The 12,317-nt window shown below is 37.7% G+C and overlaps 1 protein-coding gene across 6 annotated transcripts in view; it reads right to left on the reverse strand.

The window, feature by feature from the left end:
- The window catches only part of MANBA (mannosidase beta), a 119,481-nt gene that overhangs the window by 84,994 nt on the left and 22,170 nt on the right, over window positions 1-12,317 (reverse strand). For all 6 annotated transcript variants that reach the window (XM_082390988.1, XM_082390984.1, XM_082390983.1 and 3 more), the window contains exons 6-7: window positions 9,495-9,670; window positions 8,495-8,605 (exon numbers count right to left, since the gene is read on the reverse strand). In XM_082390988.1, the coding sequence (XP_082247114.1) occupies window positions 8,495-8,605; window positions 9,495-9,670 (287 nt within the window). The remainder of the gene's footprint in view (window positions 1-8,494; window positions 8,606-9,494; window positions 9,671-12,317) is intronic.

The raw sequence follows: 12,317 nt of genomic DNA on the forward strand, positions 1-12,317 counted from the left end.
CCACCAAATAAAGGCTGGAAAGAAATCAGACTAAGAGATTCCTGCCAGGAAACAGATAATGACGGCACATAGCAGTCGAATTTCTTGCTTGCTGAAACACTGGCGGGTCTGAAAACATTAAGAAATTCGGGACTGCCAAGAAACTGAATTCCCTGGAAGAACTACCCTGGATGGAAACAAAGGTGAATTAGGTATCAGCTCTCTTACCAAATTTGGCAATAATCTATACTTTTAATCTAAATTTCAAAAGCAAACATTGATTCCTGAAACTTGCAAAACAGCTCAAATGTTTAAAGCATCCTGGTTTCCTCTTTTGAGCAATCATGGAAGTGTAGGGAGGCACAAGAGATCGTTCAATCCAACCTCTACCATCCCAGTCAAATGGACAAATAGACATAAACACTCTTTAAAGTTCCCACTGCAAATGAATTCTGAGATGTTCCTCAGTTACCTGTTCTAGAATAAACAACCCTGACTAGGGCATAGCCTCTCCTGAGAGTAACCTTGATCTTATATGCTCCACTTCAAGCTCTCGTCCTGCCCCACACCTAAATGAAAAAATACCATAAATAACAAACTAAAGAATCAGCTCGCCTTCAAGTTAAATTATCTTATTCCTTTATCCTTTCTTCCTCTAATCACCTTCACAGCTCTCTTCTGAAGCTTCTAAGGAGCAAAAGACAAAACTGATTAAAGTGTTATCATAAGGCTTTAACAGGCTAAATAAAATAGTACCTTAAGACTCCTACATGAACAGAATTATTGTTCCGATAACATTTTAGAAATAAGATAATTTCAAAAACCATAGCAGAGAAAGATACTTAGTTTCGGACCCAAGCCTTACGTCACACTTTAAAGTACTGCTCAAATATGAGGATTTAATTAGCATGTGTATAAGCAGGGTAGGCAGAAGGCTCAACCTACCACACACCTGTAACAGCTTGCAAAACATCACCAAACTAGCCTAAAATGACACAATCAGAAATCAATAGTTCTTTCTAAGTGAAGATATTCTGACTCTCAGATAAAGAGATGCACAGTTTTCAACCTCAGTTGGGCCCTAGGTGCTGCCTCACAATCCTACCGTGGTGCCTGAGCCCTCTCCAGCCCTTTCTCAAGTCTTCACCTTCCTCAAGTATCTAACTTGGCCCCCGTTACTCTCAGCAGACAACGTTACATCCTAGATCCCAGGAGAGAAAAGCACTGTCTGACCAGAATTCCCCAAACTTTCTTTCTCAGGTTCACTTTTCCCCTTTAAACTCCACTGAAAGAGAGTTTGAAATTCTCACAGAAAGAAAATATACCTCAAGGGGTCCTAGACATCTTCCAAAGTACCTCCAACCTTAAGCTCCATTTTTTCCTCTCTGTATGTTATTTTATCTTTTACCCCTATGACCACAAAACCAGAGCCCTCATCCCCTAGTGAATCCACCCACCAGTGCGCTGATGCCATCCTCCCTACCTTATCCTACACACCTTGCCCTCTCTCAACTAGCTCTAGTTGAGATGGAGATACTATCAGTCTTTCCCTGTCTACTGGCCCTTTCCCATCAGGATTTTGTTGCTTTTTATTTCCTTAATGGTGTCCTTTTTTATGTTGAAACAATTTCAAACTCACGAAAAAGTTGCAATGATAGTACAAAGAACTCCTAAACACCCTTCACCCAGAGACCCCATTCAACTTTTGTCAGTTGCCCCAATGACACCATTCAGAGCAAAAAAGATCAGGCACTGCACCCAGCTGTTACATCTCTCTAGTCTCTTCCAATGTGGAAGAGTTCCTCAGTCTTTCCTTGACATTTTTGAGGATTACAGTAGATTGAAGTAGATTTGAAGATCTGGGCTAACGGAGCTCAATTTGGGATAGTCCAGTGCTTTCTCATGATTAGATCCTGGTTATCTGCTTTGACAGGACTATCAAAGAAGTGATGCTATATTCTTCTTCTTGCAGCTTGTCAGGGGGCACCGCCACTTAATCAAGATGGTACCTGCTAGGTCCCTCCACTGTATTTTTTTCTCCATTACAACTAATAAATATGTTGTTAAAAGGTGCTTTGAGGCTATATAAAGATCCCATATTTCATGCCACTTTACCCTCTAGTTTGGCATCCATTCCTACTTCTTGCCTGAATTAGTTATAACTATGTTAGTTATCAAATAATTATTATTCAGTTCTATTATTCCTTCTACATTTATTAATTAGTTGGCAGTCCATTTTAAGGAATAACTTTCCTTTCTCTCATTTACTGAATGATATTAAATAATATTTATGCGTGTATTTAATTGTATCAGTGTGCACTCAAGGCTTTTTATTATGTTCAATGGGTTATAATATTTTACTACCACTCTTTATTTTCATGCTCAAATTCTCTCAGATTTGGCCAGTGGGAGCACATTAAACTGACCTCTGTGTCCTATTGACCTGTCCCATCATTCTTTTTTGAAGATTTTGTGTGTGTGTGTGTGGACCATTTTTTTAAAGTCTTTATTGAATTTGTTACAGTATTGCTTCTGTTTTATGTTTTGGTTTTTTGGCTGTGAGGCATGTGGGATCTTGGCTCCCTGACCAGGGATCAAACCCACACCCCCTGCATTGGAAGGTGAAGTCTTAACCACTGGACCACCAGGGAAGTCCCTGTCCCATCATTCTTGAGTACCTTCTAACTTTCCAGTGCAGCAAGCTATTCTAGGCTTCAGCCTCCAAATCAGTCATTTCTCCAAAGAGCCCTGATTCCTTTTAGTAGAGTGTTATTTAAAAACCAAGATTTGGAGACTAGCTCCATTCACTGCTAATAGAGTGCCACTGTTCCCAGGACCTCTGAGAAGGCCTGGAAACAGCTAGGAAATGTGTGTGTGTGTGTGTGTGTGTGTGTGTGTGTGTCTATAAACACATACACACATGCATTTACATCTATATTTATTTCTATATCTATCTAAATATACTGAAAGTCACGAGTCCACACTATCAGTTGCAATTCCAATCCATTCCAGCTTTTCCCCTCTATACATATACTACCTTTCTCCATCCGTGAAAAACCTGGCTCTCTAAAATATATACACTTATTTGCACAGTATGTAGTCAACCTTCTGACCCCAACTGGCCATCATCACCACCTGGCTCAAGTGTGGTTCCCATGAAACATATTTAAAGAGCTGTCAGTACTCACTGTCTCTACTTCCCCACCTTCAGTCATTCTCTGACCACTGCAATCTGATTTCCATTCTGGCCGAAGTCACCAGTCATCTCCTTATTGCCAAATCTGAAGGCTCTTTCTCACTCCTTGTCTCACCTGAGCTCCCTACAGCATTTGACACTCTCTGAACACTCTCCACTTCTTAAAATACTCTCTTCCTCTATGAGTCCCCACTCTAACTGGCTTTCCTTCTACCTCTTTGGCCATTCCTCTTGGATCCCTCTGTGGCTTTCTCGCCTCCTCCCATGCTCAATTACTACAATTCCCAGGGGTTCTGTTCTAGCCCTCCTGTTCATGCAACCCTTCCATGGCTACAACTATCTATATTCTGTTGATTTACACATTTATATCTTTAACCCAGATCTAATTCTTAAACTCCAGACCCATATAATGAAATGCTCATCAAATATTATTTTGAGGGTATCTCTCAATCACTCACACAAAGCACGTCTAACACAGAAATAATTTTCATCCTATCTCATCCCCCAAACCCGCTCTTCTTTATGAGTACTTCAATGCAAAGAACAGAACTGCCACTTGTTCAGTGGCCCAAAACAGCAAATTAAGAATCATTTCTAACTCATCCTTCTCCCCTATCCCTACACATCATCAAGCCTGGTGGTTTTACCTCCAAAATCTCTCTCAAATCTATCTCCTCAGCAATTCCACAGACCAAGCAATCATCATCTTGTGCCTGAATTACCACCATAGTTTTCTGACTGGCCTCCCACTCCTGTCATTCTTCCAATCCGATCTACACAATCTTTGTAGAACAAATATGATCACTGCTCTCTCCTTAAAACCCTTCAAAGAATCCCCGCTGTCCTCAGGACAGTCTAGTTCCTTCACATGGCTCACTAGGCTCTGTGGGATCTTGCCCTAGCCTACCTTTACAACATCCCGGTTCTACTTCAAACTCAAACACAGCCACACTGAAATTTCTTTCACCTCTGCAAACACACAATACTCCTTTGAGTCCCTGGGCCTGACATACTATTGTCCCTCTGCCTCTTTGCTACATTTTGTGGTCAAATTCTACTTAACCCCCAGGAGACAGCTATCACCTTCCCTGGGAATCTTCCCAGGATGCCCCTGCTCCGTACTCACACAGTGCTCTGTATTGCTCTAGAGTGCTTATCACACTTTATTGCAATTGCTTGTTTAATTGTTTAATTTCCCAGCTGAATTATTAATTTTACTAAGAGCTCAGAAAGAAATGGACAGGGTGTCTTATTCACTGCTCTATCACCAGAGCCTAGCAAAATGGTGCAAACGCAGTAGATGCTCCCTAAGTATTTAGTGAACGAATGAGCTTCAAAAATAACAAACTCTACAACAGCCACAGCCAAAGGGTGCGTTTCACAGACATGCATTAACACAAGGAGTGGAGCAATCCATCTTCCTTCACTCCTGCTGCTGATCAATTCCAAGAGTGGCAACTTTATATGTAACAAACAATAATGCAACCATATTAGCCTGAACTGAAACAGAACTGTTTCCCACAAACAAAACAACACGGAAGTTCCTCTTCTTTCTCTTTGATAAGTTGGAATGACTCATTCTTTTTCACCCTTTCATGAAGATGACTCACAAGAAACTTAACATGTGAGAGAGCACACGTCTTCTGCCAACAGAGTTAGAATGAGAGGGAAAGTCTTGGCTCTTTAAACAGCTCTAGGACATTCTCCCTGTATATACTATGGACACACATACACTCACAGTGCCTCAGAAAACATAGAGCATAATTAAACAAAGGAAAAACAGAAGATGAGTTCCTGAAGGGTATAGCTCCAAACTGAGCATGGTGTCTGGCCCACAGAACAGGTAATACCAAATGGAAGTTGACACCAGAGTACAACCACAGCCAATTGCAAACACCAAAATTTGATGTAAGGGGAAAGAGGAAATCTCTGAAAGGAATTAATATTGCTTCTACTTACTATACACTATCATAAGCCAGGTTCAAGTTACCTCATCTTTACTGTCCCATTATACATACACAGAAATGGCATTTGAAGGACTAAATAAGCAGCCAAACTGCAGTTCTTTCCAATCCTTAGTGCCGTATCCCAAACTCGGCAGGACCTAGTCATTTCTTTAGACTAAAGTCAAATTGTGCCCTTCACTATCCTCTAACTGAGGTTACCATAAAGCTTATTCATAGATTTAGAGGCAAAACAGATGGTTATATCTTCAGGGGGAAACATTTTTATTGTATTTTGTTTTAAATATCAGTTCCTGGTAGATTCGGGGTAGGGGGGGATTGGTCCTTCTCTAAAGGTACTTTGAGAGCATTAAAGGACAGAGGCTATTTTTCTCCACTGTTTTCTCTAGATAGCTCCAATTCCAATCCTGAACTCAATTTTAGAATGTTTAAAGTAACATAAAGATGCAGTTTCATGTATAGTGACTTAGAAGTTCTCATTCCAAAAGCAGAACTGAAGTATATTGTTTGGAGGAGGGGTCCTGAAGCTCACCTATCATTTTGCCTTTCAGAATCAAAGAGGCTTGAGGACACGCAGCACAGCGTGAGAGGGAGAACTGATGAAACTATGTTTGATGGTCAGAACTTTAATCCCTTTCTGCCACTAAACTCCCTGAATGGTAACAACTAGTCTTATACTCCCCAGACAAGAGATTGGAGAATGTCCTCACTGTCAAGGCTAAACACACACACACACACACACACACACACACACACTCACACAGAGAAGATCTATAGCTACAGACATGTGGGCATCACCACATTATAAAGCTGGATTTCCACCTGAATACTGAACACTGAGGCTCATACAGGGCTTCTCATCTGCATTTTTGTGCTTAATCTTCAGAATGAATTGACACCAAGAATAACTGACATTCCAGGAAAGTCTCTAATGTAAAAGGCAGATACTGAAACAAGTAGAAGAATAAAGAATAAAGGAAAACAAAAACAAAGAAATGCAAAGAAAACTTTAAAACTACTCAGAATATTAGTTAAAATTCTTAGAGAAATGAGAGACATTATAACCATGAAATACAAATAGGATGCAATTTTTTAAATAAAATAACAAAAAACTTTAAAAAAATTTTTAAGTGATAACAAAAGTATACCTAATTTAAAAATGTAAGATAAAATCAAGTAAATCTCCCAGAATATAGAATAAGAAGACAAGATGGGATATAAAAGGGGAAATCTAAGAATATTTCTCAGTCTAGGAGGTCCTATCTGATTAATAGTTGTACCAGAAAAATAGAACAAAAATAATGAATGAAAAATGATAAATGATATAATACAAGAAAATTTCCAGATTGAGCTTCTAGATCAGAAGAGTCCACAAGATGACTATCACAACTAAAAAATCTACTCATTTTCAAATTTTCAAATATTAAATTATCAAAGATAGTGAAATCCTAAAAGCTTCCAGAAGCAAACACAAACAGGTCTATACAAGAAAACAGAAATTAGAATGTAATTACATTTTATCTACAACACATTCTCAGGAATCTATTGGAGAAAGTGTTTCACCAAAAGTAGAGAGTCAAAAAGAGAGAGAGAAACATGGGTCCAAAGAAACGGGATCCCATGTTTAATCCATGAGAAAGATGAAGGAAATACCTAGAGCTCCTAGAAGACAGATGATGGGAATTCCTAGAATGATAATAAAAGGAAGTTTCAGGACAACAGTTAAGTAGAAGGTCTAGAGAGTAACCAAGCAAGATCAGGGAGATGAGAAAATGGCTCTACGAGAGAGAGTTTCAAAAACTAACAAAAATTAAAGGAAAAATAATAGTAATAATAAACAGTGGACAGATTACCAGGTGAGTGTGACTAAATTTAAAAGGTATGTTAGAATTCAAAAAGAGTCATGTACCAAAATGTTCGTTGCAGCTCTATTTACAATAGCCAGGACATGGAAGCAACCTAAGTGTCCATCATCGGATGAATGGATAAAGAAGATGTGGCACATATATACAATGGAATATTACTCAGCCATAAAAAGAAATGAAATGGAGGTATTTGTAATGAGGTGGATGGAGTTAGAGTCTGTCATACAGAGTGAAGTAAGTCAGAAAGAGAAAAACAAATACAGTATGCTAACACATATATATGGAATCTAAGGAAAAAAAAAAAAAAAGATGTCATGAAGAACCTAGTGGCAAGACGGAAATAAAGACACAGACCTACTAGAGAATGGACTTGAGGATATGGGGAGGGGGAGGGGTGAGATGTGACAGGGTGAGAGAGTGTCATGGACATATATACACTACCAAATGTAAAATAGATAGCTAGTGGGAAGCAGCCGCATAGCACAGGGAGATCAGCTCGGTGCTTTGTGACCACCTAGAGGGGTGGGACAGGGAGGGTGGGAGGGAGGGAGATGCAAGAGGGAAGAGATATGGGAACATATGTATATGTATAACTGATTCACTTTATTATACAGCAGAAACTAACACAGCATTGTAAAGCAATTATACTCCAATAAAGATGTTTAAAAAATAAATAAATAAATAAATAAATAAAAGGTATGTTAGAGAGTTTGTATATGATTTAGAGGAAGTAAAAGGGAAAACAAAGCAACCAGAAACATGAGGCAATTATTAACTCTGAGGAAAACAGAAAGTTGCACAAGAAAGAAAATATAATTTTAGGACACCATGTGGTTCAGCTTTGAATAGTATTTTCATAATATAATAATATAAAAACTGAATATTGAGTTAACAAAAAATGGCCATATGACTACATTGGGAGGGTAGAGGGAGGCAAAATGTATACATTGTAGGCCAAGCAGGAGTCATCAGAGAGAATCATGTAGGTTCCTCATCCTCTAGGTCTGAAGTCAACAGATAATATACAAAACTGAAAAATTAGAAAACACTAGTAGAAGCATGTTATTTGGAGAAATGAAGGTAATCAGCAGAACGTATAAGTAAAAGTTAAATATTATTGATTCTGAGGAGTAGGAAATAGGAACAGAAAGGGTTGGATGGACAAGGGATTCTATTTTTCATATGAACCTTGTAGTAATATTTGAGTTGTAAAGTTATATATATATCTATTAGTTTGATATAAAGGACAATTTAAAACACAGTAGGAGAATATTTATAAATAAAATAATGTGCAAAGTCTGGTCCATTAAAAAATATAAATATACACATACCAGAAGCTTTTGAATGCATATAACTATTACTACTAATTATCTCTGAGTGGTGGGGTTGCAGAAGTTTTGTTGGTTTCTTCTTTTCCTACAAAGATCTGTATTGCTATTTTAACAAGAAATATACTTTTTTTCAGAAAATATCTTAAAGTATTTGCTTACCTTAGCTGATTTTTCAAAACTTAAGCCTCCATCCAGCTTAAAAAGAACTGTCATGTTGTACCCAGTCTGGTTTCCATGTCCATGAGGCCACCAAGTTTCTATAGTAACACTCTTTTAAAAAATAATATGTCAGTCTAAGTAATCTGTAGCATATTTTCAGCAAAATAATATAGTAATTCAGAGCATCACATCAGTTTCTCATAGATAAGCACAGAGCAATATAAATCTCCCTCCTTGTATTATGCCAAATTATACCAATCCATAGATAATATTTAAAAATCAACATGCTAGGAGTTTAGCATGGATTAACATACCAGAAGGGAAAGCAAAGAACAGAATAACGTGGGCATTCAGAAAAACAGCTCTTCCCATTGCAACACTCAGCTAACATTTATTCTACATTCTTAACATTTAGAATTGGACTTTGAGGTTAACTCTTCTTTCAAGCCCAGAACTAGAAAAGTGTTTTGAGCTCTTACTTTATCTGAACAGTTACTGAATGCTGATTTGCTCTATCCTTTTCAGCTCACAATTGTCAATTAGAGGAATAAGAAAAGGAAAAAGAAAAGGTAAAATCCAGTCCACTTCTACTTACGAAAGATCATAAGTTTAGAATTAGAATTCTGTATGTAGAATAAGTACCAATATTCAAAACAGTTTACAAATACCAAAAATAATCACAGCATTTAAGTATGATGTTTAGAATGTATTTTGGATTTAGGATACTCCAAATACTGCAGAAAAATTAAAATATAACACACCTGACTTTTTGAGAGGAGAGGATGCCAAATTAATCACATAACCTCCGTTTTCTTAATCTTAAAATTTGGGAAAATCATTCCTTAGCTTGCACACACACAAAATATATAACAGATTAAAAGTAAAGAAAAAAATGGAAAAAGTACACTTTTCTTTAATACTCAGGTCCTTCTTTCTAAGCATTTCTTTTGAACAACACTGTTTTTCATCTTAGTGCTTCTCGGGAAGTACCATCATTCACCTTGTCAATTTTCACAAAGAGTTTAACAATCCTTTCCCCATGATGAAGTTCAACGCTGTTTGTCTGTTGTATTTTTAATTCAGGGATGGCTATAATCGCTTGACCCAAAACTGGCTTTGAACTAATTACATCAAAAGAAGACTCTATTTCAAGATTCCACTCCTGGATATTGTTATCTAAGGTATAAAGAGAAAAAGAAAAAATACATATATATTATGTAGGATTCACTGAAAAAAAGACCAAAGCAGCTTCTAAACTATAAGTGCTCCACAAATGCAATCCTGATCAAAAGTTCAGTGAAAATTCTCTTTTAATGTTTAGAGTTTAATCCTTAATTCTAGAGAAGAATAACCAAAATTATATTTTTATATATACTTCTACTCTAAAAATGTTACAATCATAAGTCACAAAAACTTTATAACTATGGCACAAATAGAAAATTACAAATGAAAAGATAACATAAATCTTCCAAGATTTATCAATCTTGATTTATCAAACATACTTGCTTGTTCCTTTTTATAAAGTAAAAATACTGAGGGTTTTTAAGCCATATAATATGTTATAAACTTAGATGTATTAGAATTAATCAGATGTGGAAAAAATAAAGATGCATTTTAAATGTAATTATTTATTCAAGAAATGTGTACTGAGAACCATCTAAGTGCCATGTTCTTTGCTAAGTGATGGGAGGTAAATAAACATGGCCCCTGCCCTCATGAGCTAAGGGTCTAATGGGATGTGGACAAGTACAAACGTGTAATAATACTAGGATAGGAGAATTAAAGGTTGTTTAGAAAAATATTCATATTCCCTTTACTGCATTTTTATTGTTCTTAAACAGAAGCACACACTCCAATGTGATCCAAAGCTGTTTATTTTCTAAAACATCCCTAAATCTTTGACAGCTACCTCACCTTTAACTCGAAATCATATTCCCTCTGGTTTCCCTTACTATCTCTTATTTCAAGAAATAATAATAGATAACATTTACCAAGAACTTACTATGAGCTAGGCATTGTTTTATGCTCTCAACATGTATTAACTTATTTAAGCATCACACCATTGCTATAAGGTAAATTCCACTACTATCATCATTTTATAAATGAGAAAACTGAGACAGAGGAATTAAGTAACTCGCCCAAGATCACATAACTAGTAAGTGGCAGATGTGAACCAAGACAGTCTAAAACTAGAGACTGTACATTTAACCTCTAAATTCTGCCAACTCAATCCAAATAATTTCCCCCAAACCACATCTTAGTGGTGCTCAGGATTTTTACAGTGGGGAGAGGATCTTATTATATAGGAAAACATTTAATGATGTCAAGCTATGATAGACATCAAATACGTCCTTTGGCTGAGTCTTTGACCAAAACAGCACAGATTCACAAAACTGGTGAACTAGAAGTGTGCTGACAGATCACTTAGTCTACTTTCTGATGTGTTTGATTTCCTCTAGACCACAGGCTAGCAAACTATGGTCCTTGGGCCAAACCTGGACCACCTCCTATTTTTATAAATAAAATTTTATTGGAACACAGCTGCTATGGACTGAATTGTATCATTCCTCCCAAAATTCATATGTTGAAGCCCTAACCCCTAATGTGATTCTATCTGGAGATAGGGTTTTTTAGGAGGTAATTAGGTTAAATGAGTTCATAAGGGTGGGGTCCTATTCTGATAGGTCAGTAGCCTTATAAGAAGAGGAAGAGATCAATTTCTTTCTTTCTCTCTCTCTCCTCGCACACCCCCCCAGCCCCCAACCATGTGAGAACACAACTAGAAAGCTGGCCATCTACAAGCCAGGAAGCAGGCCCTCAACACAAACCAAATCAGCCAGCACCTTGATCTTGGACTTCCCAGCTTCCAGAACTGTGAGAAGTCAATTTCTGTGGTTGAAGCCGACCAGTCTTTGGTATTTTGTCATGACAGCCCAGCAGGCCAGACAGCAGCCATGCTCACATTTTACATATTGTCTTCGGTTGCCTTCATGCTACAAAGGCAGAGTTGAGTAACTGCAACAAAGGCCATATGGCCCAAAAAGCTAAAATATTTACTACCTGACCCTTTACAGAAAAAGTTTGCTGATCTCTACCCTAACATATTTCCTCCGAAAGGCCATTCTAACCTGTCTTTAATATCTTTAATATAATGACAAAAAACCTCTGCCTCCCTTTCTGCTAGCCTTGACTATTGGAAAGTCGTTCTCTACACTGATTTGAAATCCACTTTTCTTTCATTTCCACCTAGAGGTTTTAGTTCTGCCCTCTAGGCCTCTCCTACCAACCGATAACCACCAAGTTCAAGCAGGCTCCCTGGGACTTCCTTGGCGGTCCAGTGGTTAAGATTCCGCCTTCCAATGCAGGTGGCACGGGTTTGATCCCTGGTCAGGGAACTAAGATCCCACATGCTGCGCGGTGTAGCCAAAAATTTTTTTAAAAAGGCAGGCTCCTCGGCCGTTTCCTATCACTTTTTCAGCAGAGAATCAGCTGCTTGTAAGGGCCTCCAGCAGGAAGACAAACAGAGTAATTCCCAAAGGTTACCGGCAAAATTGTCCAGTTTCTATTGCTTCTAACATGGAAAGTTCTAAAGTAAATCAGCACTCCTCTGGAGCTCATCCTGTTAACTCCCTCGGGTGCCACTAAATGAAAAAACTAAAGCTGAGGAATTAAAAACCCAACATGAAGATTTACAAGCCTATCGTGTCATTACCAAATACCCTACACCAACATATTTTGCCCTCTTTTCTCCTTCCAAACAAAGTACAACCCTTCCTTCCAGAAACCATGGAGAATTTCAGTAGTTTAGGTTCACAAAGCATAT

This window comes from Balaenoptera borealis (assembly GCF_965194805.1).
Source record: "Balaenoptera borealis genome assembly, chromosome: 4".
Lineage (NCBI taxonomy): Eukaryota > Metazoa > Chordata > Mammalia > Artiodactyla > Balaenopteridae > Balaenoptera > Balaenoptera borealis.